General features: G+C 36.1%; 1 protein-coding gene across 3 annotated transcripts; it reads left to right on the plus strand.

Annotated features, from left to right (window-relative positions):
- Nucleotides 1-652: 652 nt before the first annotated feature.
- On the plus strand, nt 653-13,788 carry ELOVL7 (ELOVL fatty acid elongase 7). Of its 3 annotated transcripts, none has more exons than XM_029085558.1 (8): nt 653-700; nt 1,856-1,945; nt 4,274-4,464; nt 6,894-6,974; nt 7,386-7,442; nt 9,184-9,289; nt 12,142-12,278; nt 13,579-13,782. In XM_029085558.1, the coding sequence occupies exons 2-8, from the start codon at nt 1,882-1,884 to the stop codon at nt 13,780-13,782; spliced, it is 840 nt and encodes a 279-aa protein (XP_028941391.1). In that variant the 5' UTR covers nt 653-700; nt 1,856-1,881. The 3 variants fall into 3 exon arrangements, with proteins under 3 accessions (XP_028941391.1, XP_010168700.1, XP_010168698.1); XM_010170398.1 differs by lacking the exon at nt 653-700 and adding an exon at nt 1,116-1,131 and having other exon boundaries at nt 1,910-1,945; XM_010170396.1 differs by lacking the exon at nt 653-700 and having other exon boundaries at nt 1,714-1,945; nt 13,579-13,788.
- The last annotated feature ends 921 nt before the right edge of the window (nt 13,789-14,709 follow it).

Genomic DNA, 14,709 nt, shown 5'->3' on the forward strand with positions numbered 1-14,709 from the left:
TGTCTCTTGATAGACTGTTCTTGTGAGACTGAAATGGTAAAAATACTTGATTTTAAAAATAACTTATTGTAATCAATGTAGTTATTTTAATAAAATAATTATAAAATACAGATTTTTGACACTTTCCTCCAGCACCAGTTACTTAAAGCTGAGTTGCCTGGTTGACATAATAGGACAATTTGAAGTACCTGGTTTTCAGGACAGAGTTGAATCTATATATGTTTGGTATCATCCATAGTTTGGCTTATGGAGCAAGAGGGCAGGGATATTTATACCTTAAAAGCCTTTTTTTCTTCTATGATTGCTAGTGCCAAAAGGAAGAGGGCCACTCAAGTTTCCATTGGAAGAGGTAGAGGATGTCCCCTGCTTCTTCAGACTTTGCCAGTACCTTTATAATCAGAGCTTTGCAGCAAACAATGTAATATGAACACAGAGCATGTGAAAATCGTCAGCATAAAGGCAGTGACAGTGTGTTGGGAAATGCTGATGCTGGAGGATGGTATTTCTGGAAATTGTGAACTTTAAAGAGACTTGCAGAGGGAATATTTTCTGAACAAGAAATTGATGGTGGTTTCAGATACACAGGACAAGTGCAAGCAAGAAAACAAGTGGGTAGCAAAATGGAAATTGGGAAGAGGTAGATCAGGTGAACTCTAATGGAGGCAGGCTTGTCTGTGTTGCATCTTGTGATGAGAGGTGGGTGTAGTGTACTTCGACGGGCCTGAAAACTTCTGTGAAATGCCAGTGAACAGAAGGTACCTGTAGAAATGGAGATAATGGTGAAATTATTTTGCAGGAGTGTTAAGGTGAGGACAAATGAGAAGCTGATAGTGGAGACATCTGAGAGAAAGATGCATTACTATCATGAGGGCAGAACTGGCTCTTCAAACCAGGAGCTTGCTTAGCCTGAAGGAGTTGTAGAAGGGCAGCTGGAGGAAGGGAGCTGGTTATCAGGGTGTGTTGCAGCCTGGGCTAACAAAGGTGAATACAGTGGGAAGATTGCACAGGGGTATGGAGAGAAATGACACTGAGTGAGACACTGAGTGAGAACAGGAGAGGTATCTTTCAAATGTGTTAGGATTTTTAAAAGAGTATTTTCTGGGGGGAATGAGGCAATGGAAGGGCTGGTGAGTATTTGATTTTTAAGCAAAACTCAGTATTCATGTAAGCATACTTCTTTGAAAGGTTTTACATATGTGGGTGGTGCTGCATGCAAACTGGATGTGCTGGATAATTTTTGTGAGTTAATAGTGTTACGGCTGGTACTACAGGTTTCCTGGTGTGGAAACAGTTGATTCATCTCAGTGTTATTTGCATACTAATTATAACATAACTAATTATTATATTTAAAAGGAGTATGCAGACATATCGGCACCTTTCCTCCTTTCCACCTACCTTAGAAATACTTCTTAGTTAGAAAAATCAAAGTTTTCAGTAATAAAAGTTACAAAGTTGAACTTCTTCACATATCATTGACTTGGACTTTAAGTGGAGATGGCAATAAAAATTAATTTAAGCAGCTGCTCTTTATTTATATTTTCCCCTTAAATGTAACGGTTAACCACAGCATGGTTTCTTGAGATAATGCTTTATGGAATGGCAGCACCTTGGTTTGGTATGTAGAGATTACAAAACCATATTGTTGCACAGCTCAGCTATAAATTAGCATCAGGCACAGTGCAATGTGGTCATCTAATGTTCCCTGATCTGTGTTTCACATGTGGTGCTCTGTTAGCCCTCTCTGTTTTTTTTCCATTCTGTTTCATTAAAATCTTTTTCAAAACACTTCATTGACCTTTATTTTATTAATTACAAAAATCCATATTTCTGTTTTGTTTTGTTTTCCTGCAGGTAGCATCATAAAATCTTAATCAAGTGAAAATGTCCCTTAGCAATCTGACATCAAAAGCTGTACTACTGTATGATGAATGGATTAAAGATGCTGGTGAGTCATTTAAATCTAAAACTTATTAACTTTCAATAAGTTCTAATAGCAGTGTATAGCTATTTTAGGTATACTGTTTATCAACTTAGAGTAGCTTTGTCTTCCTGTAAATGTTTAAGACTTGCAAGGTTGCCTGTTGACACTTATTACTGAAAAGAACAGACTAGTTTCTGCATTTTAAAAAGTGAAAAAAAGTAAAACTGAGCTAGTTTATGGTTATAACCTCAGACTAAATAAAGTGCAGACTTTATTCTGTAAGAGTTTCTGGCTTGCGAGAATATATAGTTCACGTTTTTCCTGTGCTACTGAGAGTAAAGCTTTAATTCTTTTTAATTGCTTAATAATGATATTTTATCAGTTAATTGAGCTAGGGGCATGATGTTACTGTGTTTTGCTTTTGCAAAGTACAAGAAATAAAAACCTTGATAAGTTTACAGTATCTTGAAATTAATCCTCAGAGTAATTAACTCTGTCACAGTTCTGTTTTACAGAGGAATGTTAGTCTCTTGTTGCAGCTGGTATGAAGATACTAAACACGTTTTGCTTTAATGTTGTTTTTCTCCGGTTCTGCTTGCTTACCAAAAAATGACAGAGAATATCTCAAGTTTGGGGTTAAAATCCATCTGTTGCAGTGGCATGCCTGAGTGTTCCTTCACTGTGGTAGGCACTTAGTGACAGGAATTAACTGATTCCTGGGGAAAATTTGAGAAGCAGTGAAGGTTGATCAATAAAATTACTAATTTATCTTTTCCAGTATTGCTGAGAACCGCTTCTCTTGTTCTGTAGAATTACAGCATGCAAATGAAAAAGGAGTTTTGTCAGTATAATACATGGGTTAAAGTGGATTGGAATGGAGCTGGGTGACGGAGCATTTCTGCTGCATCATCAATGTCTTCAGAATTTGAGTTCCTCATCTCCCTGCCTAACAGTGCTTATATTTGGTATCTGGTAGTGTACTGTTAGCGGCTGGGCATGGCTTCCTCAGGATCAAGCTGGGAAAACCAATGGGAAAGCAGTATCAGTGCAAGGGGTAGATGCAGAAAAAGCAGTCGGTTGTGAAGAGCTGGTGATACTCTTGCAGTGCAACACATAGAGATGCCTAATGCTACGGTTCACAGTCCTTGTTAGTCTGTGGGTAGCAGCACTGGGCACATTACAGGCTGTGAGTAGCATTTTAATGTGATTTCCTCCTCAGTCTGTTTTAAAACTTCCACTGGCTATAAACAACATCAGAGGGTCTCATGGCTGATATGTTGCTTGAATACTGTGGGTTGAAAATCACTGACTTAAGATACGTGGCCATGAACTAAACACTTAACAAAAACTGCAGTGGTGTAATTTCACACCCAAAATACAGCAGCAAATCATGGAAGCAGCAGTGTACTGAGTCAGTAGTTAAGTTTGGGACCATTCAGATATGAATCTGCCAGAAGTTAGTTTATAAAAATTAGAAAAATATACATTAAAATAAATACATTAAGTTCATGTCAGTTCTCCTGCTTATGGAGAAATGAAGTCTTTGGTGAGTTGGGACTTGGTGAAAAACCACAGACATGTGTAGTGGGATCATGGTGAAGCTCACAGGGAGCACGTGCCAGGCTCAGCTGCAGGGAGAGGGAGCGGGGTGTGTGTAGGAGAAGGGCTCTTTGCAATACTTCCGGGATAACTGGAGAGGAACTGGCAACACTTCTGCTGTTTGGAGGCTTGTAATATGAAAGTCTGTTTTATGGTGCTGTGAAATTGGTGGTGCATCTGGACTGAATAGGCACGAGTCTCATGTACTAAGCTATGAATACCAACTGATGGGACAGAGGTCTTCTAACTTTAAAATCCTTATACTTACTATGTCTAATGCCATACTGCTTATAAAGCGCAAGGATCTTGAAAAGTGGGGCCACTAACCTGTCTCCGACGAGGTCGTGAAATAAGATTCATGCTTTTCTAGAAGAAGTCTCATGTGGATATGCAGCCTCAGTGATCTGCTTGTGTGTTGCCTTCCTGTGCTGCCCTCTGAGCCTCGTTCATGTGTGAAAATGCAGACTTTTCATGTGGGAGAGCTCTAGACCAAAAGTCACGTTGCTTATGTGTCTCCTCCTAACCCTATGGGTTCATTACATGTGAAGAATTGATAGAAAAAGAAGTGTTGAATCCTACAGGTGCTAAATCTTGTTATCCAGTTGGTATGAATTTGAAGTGAATGGTCTCTGAAACATGATTGGTGTCAGCAAAACCTAAACTATTGAGGATTAAGTACCTTTCTTTAGCTGTTTTAGGATTTAGTAAGTACTGGAAAGATCTGATTTCTTGTTTTTTCTTCCCTGGTTCTAGATCCAAGACTGGAAGGCTGGCCACTCATGTCTTCACCTTTTCCAACAACCTTTATCATTGGAACCTACATTTATTTTGTCACTTCCTTGGGACCCAAACTCATGGAAAATAAAAAGCCTTTTGAACTCAGGCAGATAATGGCATTTTATAATTTTGGTGTGGTAGCCCTCTCTTTGTATATGACTTACGAAGTTAGTACTACTTTTATAATATTTATATATTTTGCATCTCTAAGTATCCTCTTACTAGCTTTTAATAAATTTATTAATTTTCACTCTGCAGTTCTCAAAAAACTATTATGATTGTTTGAATTATATCCCTCCAAGCAGTATGCTAAACTGATTGATCTGATACTTGAAAAAAAGAAAAAAGTCATACCTAGAAAGAGTATGACTAAAAAGAGAGATTGTAAAATATTCTATGTGCCATTATATATAATTTACAAAATTAAAAATCCTCTTAACTTACTTAGTTTCCCTGGGCTGTAGCAGGTAAAGTAGACTATATATTTGTTTTAGTCTGTTGTAATTGTTTCTGGCTTACTAGGTGATAGTCAACACTGATGTTTCAAACACTGTATAGAGTGTTTACTATAGAATGATCTTCAGTTAGATCTGCATTTTAAATGACAGAATTTAACAATATTTAATCTGGGGATATTCACCCTTTAAAAAAAACCCCAAACAACCAAAAACCACAAAAAACCCAACCAACCAACCAAACCACCTAACCAAAACAAAAAAACCACGAAACCCACCAAGAGAACCCATAAATAAAACAAACCAACAAAACAAAGAAACAACAAGAAAATCTTCAGCATTTATTCCCCGCCCCCCCCCAATAGTAAATGCTCTTTTTCTCAATAGGAATGTTGAGATTTTGCTATATTTCATAGCCCAAGCAAATGTTAGACTTCTAAAACTGGAAAGCCTGATGTGTTATATAGGGTTATGGATTGAGCGACCCAAAAATCGATAACCATGAATGGGATAGGCTAAGTAGAAGCTTTAATTTAGGACCAGCTTTTAAACCTTAAGATAGCTAATGTCTGTTGCATTGTTTTAGGATTTTGTTTGTATTTTTTGTTTTTTAAAGTGTAGCTATTTAACAGTAGGATTTAGTAAATGATAGCCTTATACATTTGCATGGTAAAACATCACTTTACTAGTACTGACCCTTTTTGTGTTGCATCTGGCTTTGTGATGGCAAACTGGTGATGAAAAGTTGTCAGATTATTGTGCTGAATTGGCAGGATACCTTTCTTCTAGCTCAATTTGCATTAATTTCATTATGAGTTAGTGAACTGCCTGACATTTCTTTGAAGTGTTCCATAGGCAATGCTGCAGCATCTACTTTGTGTCATGACTGTTGTGTGGAAAGCTATACCTGGTGGGCAAGATGCACACGTTTATTATTTATTATTTTGATTTGGAAAGTCACCATAATTCCTTTTGTGATTTAGTGATGTTTGGTTTTGGTTATAGCCCTCAGAAACAAAATAAAACAAAAAAGTTAAACTTCTGTTAGTGTCTGACAGTAGAATGTTATTCACTTAATCTGCTGTCAAGACTTCTGTGTTAAAATTTCATGAAAGAATGCATGGATAGAGTGTAACAGATTGAACCTCTGCTATTGTCTGGCTTCCAGCAAAAAGCTGATTCTTTCCATTTTTGGATCGAAGCCATTGGGTGGGTGCTTTAGTATTGTGCTGTCTTGGTGGTGTTTCAAATCTTGTTTTATTTAAGCAACTGATTCTTTTAGGAAGTTAAACATCTTTTGCAGTCATGGACTAAACCCCTCAGTCTCTTGAGAGCTATACCTCCTACCGTACGTGAGTGAATAATGATGATCAGTGGATGAGAAGCACTTTATAAACAGATATAAGATGCAGTAGTCGTAGTGGCTGGAAGGGGAATAAGCAAAGTGTAATATTAACAATGTTGCTTTTGTCCAAGCTCTAATATATTCCAAGAGAAAAAAAAAAATATATTTGTTACATACAGTCCTCTTGCATGTGTGTGCTCCTGATTGTAAAAACCCTAGCTTCTCATGCCTCATACCAGTGAAAGACTAACTGAATCATGCACTTTAACTAAGCAAAATTTTAGAAAGCGTAATACTAAAAATATAGTGCATATTGATTAATTTCCTGCCTTTAATGATATTAAACCATACTTTTCTGTTGTACTGGTTTTCTTTCAGTGTTAGGGTGCTGTACTATTTTCTTTTCAGTATTAAGATATTTGGCCATGATAGTAATTTACAAAAAATTCAAAATGTTTGATTTGGTTTTGTGATCTGATTTACCCGGTAAGTTGCTTTTCTAACATTAGTTTTGAGACGCAGCTGTTTCTCATCTTCAGTTATATGCTGAGATAATGGGTGTAGGAAGAAAGTCCTGGTCCGTAGGTGTGGTCTTGTAATTAGAAATGCATTAATCTGCAAGAGCAGAGGATATTATGGGCCACATAGAGGTAGATGATTGACAAAGTTGCTGATTCAACAAGTTGTTAATATTGTTTTTCCCTCCTGCTTAGTGATTGCAAAAGTAATCTGAAATTAATGAATTTTTCAAAAGACATAAAGTAAATCTTTGCCCTTTCTCTTTTCTTTGCTCCAGTTTCTTATGTCAGGTTGGGCCACAGGGTACTCATTCCGGTGTGATATTGTTGACTACTCGAGGTCACCTACAGCTCTAAGGGTAAGTTGCTAAAAGCACAGCTGAATTTTTATGTTCCACTGACTTTATTTTTGGAAATGCTTTTTGAACAACCAAATGCACTGTTGTAGAGTGGAATGCACTAAATGGAAATGCCCTCTTGCATAATGTAGAGCATGTGAGTTAACTGTAGGGATTGATTGGGGAAAAAAAAGAGGCAATGTATTTGTTGGCTTGTTCTTCTTGGTTTTAAAATTCCTTCAGGATTAAAAATGTTTGGTTTTTTTAAAGAAAAACCAATCAAATCATACATTTGAATATTTATGACAACCTTGCGACACCATTTATTTGTCCCATTACTTTATTTTAATATAGTTACTTAATTTTCTTGCAGCTGCTTAGTTTTATATATAACTATTATGATTTGACAATTTCTGATTTTTACTTTTGCAGATGGTACGAATTTGTTGGCTTTACTACTTTTCCAAGTTCATTGAATTATTAGACACTGTAAGTATTTGTAGCTTAACAAAAGAAGTAGTGATGTTTCCTTTTCACAGTAGAAGAATTGGTGCTGTTTGGGGCTGGAAGCATAAATTTCTCTTTATTTATCCCTCCAACCTTCAATTATTGGAATACCATCAAGGTGTTTACCCTTATTATCTCTTCTCATCCTATTGTCCCATCACATTGGCATTCCTTGATTAACAGGAAAAATGTTAATGAGAGAACACACCTTTAAAAATTTAGGAAGCCCTGACAACTTGTCTGTTTAACAGCTGAATACACTAACCTGTTGTGGTATGGCAGTGCTTCTGTCCACACTGCAGATAAAAAATGGTGTTGATCATGTTGAATTTTTTTCCATGTCATCTTCAGATTTTATCTTCCATATTCAGAATGCTTGCATCAGCACCTCTGAATACAGCATAACTTGCCATTCCTACCTGCTCTAAATTCCTTTGTATGCCTTCATGGTCAGGACTATAGATGTGTTTATCAGGCTGGCACTCTGTTTCAAAGAAAGTCTCGGCAGCAATGCATTGAAGCAGAAAGCAGACCTCTCTCACCACCAGCAATCATCTGCCTTCCCCTCTTCCCAAGACTGACACCTAGTATGGGTGGCTTAGCTATTCAGAAGCCATCTTCTGAGTGTTGGAATCAGCTGTGATTTTGCTTGCTTTATTGTATGGGGCACAATAGTGGCCATTCAGGAGCTGATTCGTGAGCAATGAGGATGTTCTACACCCTATGAGCAAAGTTAGCCATCTAACTTTCATCTGCAGATAGACTCATGATTCAACACTGGAAGATCTTACTGACTGAGCCAAATGGAATGGCAATGGAAGGGCCAGGAATGCTAAAACTGGAAAAGCCTGACAACTTTAGTCCTCTCTTTACCTTTACTACCCTCTGGGTTAGACTGCTCCTTTCTAATTAGTCCCGGGCCTGAAAAATTGTTTATTTAAAAATCTGTTTTGTTTGAATCCACCCAGTCAGTTACCTGTTTCTCAACAGCTTTTTGGTTTTATTGCAAAAGTAATTTCTTAGCTTTACTTGAGTCAGCTGTTTCTGAATGTTTTTCCTGGCACACCAGACTTCCTTTCTTCTGTGTTCCTTTTCTTGCTATCTGATATTATCCTTTGCATGACCTGCCATCTCCTTATACAGTTTTCTTACTCTGTCTTCTCTTACCACTTCCCTTGATGTCTGTCCTTTAAAATGTGGCACATCAATATCAATTAAGAATACCTACATATATTCTGTTCAATTTTTTTTTTTTCACAAGGGTAGCTAAGTCAGTGTTCATAATAAAGTACTGTTTTTCTAACTTCATATTTTCTACTATCTCTGTCTGTTGCTAGTCCTCCGGTTAATTTTCTCAAATGGCCTTGCCTTAGTAGTTCAGGGGATAAAATCTGATGCTTCTAGATACTTCTCAATCCATGCAAGTCCATCTTGCACTGTCTATTGCACACAGAGGTGATGGCTCAACCTTTGACATTTGCATTCAAAGCTTGCCTTGCCTTTTGGCACTTCACAGGTAGATTTTACCTACTGGTTAAATTTTTTTTGAAAACTAGTACGCATATCCAGAGCCTCAGTTGCCCTTCTTCTCCCAAGGCTGCAACTGTTAAGACTTTTAAAATGTATAGTACTGAGCAACCAGCACTGATGCATACAGCTTTCTGTAAGTATGTTGGGCTTGATGATCTCCTGTAACATTGTGTTCATTAAAAATCTGTTTCAGATATTTTTTGTGCTGCGTAAGAAAAACAACCAAGTTACATTCCTGCATGTCTTTCATCATTCCATCATGCCATGGACCTGGTGGTTTGGAGTCAAATTTGCTCCAGGTAGTGGAGAGAGAGTTTAAGTTGTACATATCTTCTGGCAGTAAAAGTTAACTGTGGTAGACAAAAATATTTAAAGAACAGAATTAAAAATCTCACAAACATAAGTGTTTTGAAATCTAGATTATTTCATGGAACATTTGAGATCACCATAATTACTTAAATGGATGGGGAGTATTTATTTTTTCCTATTTGACAGCATTTTGTGCATTGTTGGGTTCTTCTGGGGGAGGAAAAGGTGCAGAGGAGAGAGTGGTATATAAGCAAAGAGCATTACTACATGAAAAAGAGATGCGACTGCAAAATCAGAAGTGCTAGGGGAGACGTATGAGGCAGATAGCTTTGTTGAAAGTATGTCAAAGGCATCTGTCCCCCTAAAATGTAAGAACTGAGTTGGAGGTGAGGATTTTTTTTTTTTTTTTGCCTGTTTAAGGAATTATTCAGGCTTTGTTACAGTTATTTTTACTGGCTGTGGGTACCGTAATTGGGGTTTAATTACATCTAATACTTTGGCTTTCACAAAACTACAGGAATATTCTCTGGACCTTAGTTATTACAGAAACTTACTTGAATTGTACTGATTTGAAAGTCTTTGTCCACTTCTAGCTTACCTTCACTTTCTCCTTTCCTGCTCTGTGTGTCTATGCATGTATCTTCCCAGGCTATATTATTAGTGTGCACCACTAATACGTGTAGCTTGCCATGAGAATAGCCTGATAAGCAGAGAGTGGAGGAAGGTGCAGTCATTTACTAGTTAATCTCTAGGAGGGTGTGGGTTTTTTTTTTTTAGGAATTTCTACCAAGCAATAGGTTTGTTTTCTACATGTTTCTTCACTCATGTTCTGTAGCATGTCTTTTTCTCCCAGAAAAGTGGTGACAAATTAATGAAGAGAACCATTCCTTATTAAATCTGATCTGTTAGTATCTGTTTTATGAATACAAAAATAAGACCTGGAAGTGGTCCAGAAGATTTGTAAATGGATTCTTTTGAACATGTCCAGCGTGCAGATTTTCCTAGTCTATAAAAGGATATCCTTCTGCTTATTTGTTGAGTTTCTGTTATCAAGAAGCTGGTGCCTTGATCATGTCTTTCTCAGCTGTTGCTGAGTAACTGGTACATTAAATTAATGATGAAATTATGAATAGTTTTCTCAGCATACAGTTCACTGTGTTTATAGATTTACAGAAAAAAAAACCTCAGCAACTATCAGTCTGTCCTATTCAACCTTGAAAAGTTTCCATTTAGAGGTGATTAACTTTCTGCCTTTTATCTGGATGTTGGATCAGTATACCAGCTACAGGCTTCTGATTTTGCGTCAGATTCAAATTGCCCATGTGATAATTTGACAAATACTTTCAGCAAAGTGTGGAAGAACTGTTTTGTCCTCTGCTAATAATAGTTCCTTATACTCCTGCAGAGCTGTGTTTATTCCTACAACTCTATTGCTTATCTTTATACTAATCTTTCCAAATATTGTTCTGTTTGAGAACTTAATTTTTTTCCAAGAATTTTAGTCCTGCTGATGATTATCTTGTATTCAGTTTCATCACTGTTTGTCCTTCTAAATAGTGACATTGATCAAGTTTTCCACCTGTTTGTAAAAAACCCAATGTGTTTGAACAGAGATGCTGATTTTTCTCTGATTATTAACAGGAAATTGTAAAACAGTGGTTATGTATGGTGTTGCTTTTTGGAGCATTTTTTTTTACTCTTGATTGGGTTATTTTTTTCTCTCTTTTTTTTTTTTTTCCTCTGCTTTAACTATTTATTTTTTCTTTTGAATATACACTGTGCAAGCCAAAAAAAGTATGTACATTTGAACTGTAAGAACACTCAAATTATTTTTAAAAATACAAATAGCTAAGTTTCAAAGAAAGTTTGCAATCACAGCTGGAGGAGTTGATCTATCAAGCGGAAGATTAGTGTGAACTACTAAAATCACAAAATAAGTTTTATTTTTAACTTGAATGATTCTTAATGGAAAATTGGCTTTTTTTTCCCCTCTAACTAAATGTCTGCTTTTATGTCACCTTGTTTTCATCCTGATGCTCAGTATTTTCATGTTTATATTTCTCTTAAAAATACTTTTCTGTCTGCCACTTCTTAGATAATTTTACCTATTATTTCTTGTGTTCATTAAAATAAAATTACTTCGAGCAGGATCATCTTAACTCCATAGATGATCCAACAGAAAAGGAGTGTTTCCTACTGCCTTTGTGAAATTTTTGTATCTTAGCAGTTTCTGTGATGAGTTTGCCCCAAATGGGGCTACTTGACCTCAGATTTCCTCTTTACTGTAAGTATGGTTTTGAGATGGACCTCGGATTTGTGAGACTCTCACTTAAGTCATGATTCCAAAAACTTAATGTCTGAAAATGCGATTCTTTCCTTGGGAATCTGGAAATATGGGTGTTGGGGAGAGAATTATTACTTATCCTTCAGAGCTTTGCAAAGTTCATAACGATGTCTAGAAAAGAGATGTAAAACAGGAGGAACACTGTTTCTACTAAATTATCTGTATGTCCATCATGTATATGTTTTAATAAAAAATAATTAAAAAATTAACCCAAAGAACAAAAATTTCCACTAAAACCCTTTACAGATAATAAGATCAGGTAGGTTTTATTGCTGTTCTGGAAATGCTTAGGTAAGCCTGTTCGGAGCAAGGAAACTGATGTGGTCCCTCAGAATTGGTGTCAACCCAGTTCAGGTTAAATACCTTGAGGTTTATTCAAAGTCTGTAGGTTTTGTGGTACGTGTTTTTTCTACCTCAACTCAAAACAAACTAATAGGACCTGAGGTGCCTTTTTTAATAGCTGATGCAATATTACTACGATGTTTTGTTTTTCTACAGGTGGTTTAGGAACATTTCATGCTTTGCTGAACTGTATTGTCCATGTTGTCATGTACACTTATTATGGAATCTGTTCTTTGGGGCCAGCCTATCATAAATACTTGTGGTGGAAAAAATACATGACAACTATACAACTTGTGAGTAACTTTCTGTTTGACACAAACACCTCTCAGAAAGCTGATTGTGGTTAACACAGACTTAATGCAATACATTTGTACTTTTAGTTATGTTCATGTGTGTGGCTTACAGTTGGTACAATGTTTATTCATGTTTTAATTGAGTAAAACAAAAGTTGTGAGCTCCCCTCAGTTATATACTTATATCTACTGACTACAGTGTTTGCTATAATCACAGATTTAGACATGAGCTTTTCAGTTATGCAGTACTTGTTAAATATATTTACAGAACTCATTGTCTGTGTAAAAATGATTAGAATGTAATTTTACACCAAGAAATCATAATTAATGTGCAGAATACACATGACTAGTAGTGAGGAAAGGGGAAAAAAAACATATTTCTTTAGCACTTCATGTCCATTCTTTCACAGAAAATGTGTTTAGAGAATTTACCTCTCTCTAACTCACAGCATTAAAAAACACTTTTGCAGTAATTACACTAACTGTTTTATCAGCATTAAATCACTTTCAAAAGGTTTAAATCCTCTGGGTGCCTTTACATGCCTAGCTTTTTTTAATAGCCAAATTTTCTAAGTTCAGCTTCTGGCTAAACAATTAGTTTGGCCTGAGCAAGGATGCTGATGGAGGAGAGAAAGGAGCAGGGAGAAACAGCCATGGCTGGCTGCTTGCACCAGTTCTGACATTACTAGGATAGTTAATGTAACCACATGTAACTGAACAATTTAGCTTGAATATTTATAACTTTAAGTATTTTGTCTTGGCGGCACTACCAGTGGATTATTAACTTGGAGTTTGTATGGAAATTATTATTTTTTTTAAATCTTCCATTAAGTTACTTTTTGGGACCTGCATACCTTTCTGTCACATGCTAATGTGCGAGGAAGGGGGGAATTTGTTTTTCACCAATCCTGTAATGGTCGTTTCTTTGTTTTGGTTTTGTTTTGTTTTTCCTGGCTGATTTTTCTCAAGGAGCCTCCATTTGTCAAGAACAGGTCAAACACTGTTCTGTCTTCTCTGAACTGTCCAGGGTAGTCTCCCATTCTCCTAGTATGGGTTTCTCAGTGCTGCTTGTAATTGAGTTTGTCCTAGGACTTCTCTTTCTTTACTCTGTGAAAATGTTTTCCAGTGAAGTAACATTTTGGGGGACAGGCTCTAAAGGTGCATCTCTGTCATTTTAGAAAGCCTCCACCCAAGCACACTTTCTGTTTTTCTGTATGCAAGTTATGCTGAATCTTTTTATACTTCTGTAGTAAGTTTGTAATTTATTTTAAAAGTATTTTTCTTCACTGTTTTCCTCCAGGTCCAGTTTATTATGGTTACAGGCCATATAGGACAAATCTACATCATGGATGATTGCCCGTACCAGTATCCAATTTTCATGTTTATTATTTGGCTATATGGCTTTATGTTTTTGCTCTTGTTTCTCCACTTCTGGTACCACGCTTACACGAAGGGAAAAAGACTACCAAAGATGGCAAAAAATGGGATCCGCAAAGATCAGTGAAACAAACTCTTGTCTCTAAAACCAAAAAAGTGTATATGTCAAAGTGAGAACTTGCACTACTTGACAATCAAGCTACTTAGGTGCACACACTACACAGTGTATATTTTGTATGTTTTCTTCCAAAACAGAATTTGTATTTTTACTGTAAGTTATTTGGGATTCAGAATTTGGGGGGGAAAAGTGCAGCAAGGAACTGAGAGTTTAAAAAAAAAAAAAAAAAGGTGTTTTTTCAACTAGTTGTTCATGTCTATCCTGTAAGAGATGAATGGATAGATGTTCTCCATCTAGAAGATGCATGAAAATAAATATATTAATTGGGAAAATTAAAATGTGTATGACAAGTACCAAGTACTTTGAACACTAAAGGGGAAATATTACTTCATCTTAAATGTTATAAGTTGTTGAGACTGTCAGCTGCATTTTATTAAAAGAATAAATCTTGAATAAGTACTGTTTATAGAATCTGAAGCTTATTATTAATATAGTTAATACATAAACATTGTTACATGTGTTTACAAGCTATATTACTTTAAAGAAAGGAATGTATGTTCATCTGTTCAGGTATGGTGTTTCATTTGAAGATCATAAATTTTTTGATATACTGTCTTTTACTAAGATAGCTTAACTCATTTCATGTTCTACTCACTTGATCATTATTCTAAATGTTGGAAAACTACTAATTTGGGGATTATCCAAACTGTCTTGTAGTGTAATGATCAAAATATTGTACTGATTTGTTCACCAAAGTAGCCTAGTATACTTATTGTTTAGTATATCTATGGATATATTTTTATATTGGTAGCCTTGGCTGTTTAGGGGATAAAAAAAATACTGTAATTCAATAGCCAAGGTCTTAGTCCTCAAATAAGTTTCTAAGAAATCTTTTTTTCATTGAAGCCTAAATGTCACTTTGCATGATTGTACTGT

The sequence above is a fragment of the Antrostomus carolinensis genome, unplaced genomic scaffold, assembly GCF_000700745.2.
Source record: "Antrostomus carolinensis isolate BGI_N321 unplaced genomic scaffold, ASM70074v2 scaffold24006, whole genome shotgun sequence".
In the NCBI taxonomy this organism is placed as follows: domain Eukaryota; kingdom Metazoa; phylum Chordata; class Aves; order Caprimulgiformes; family Caprimulgidae; genus Antrostomus; species Antrostomus carolinensis.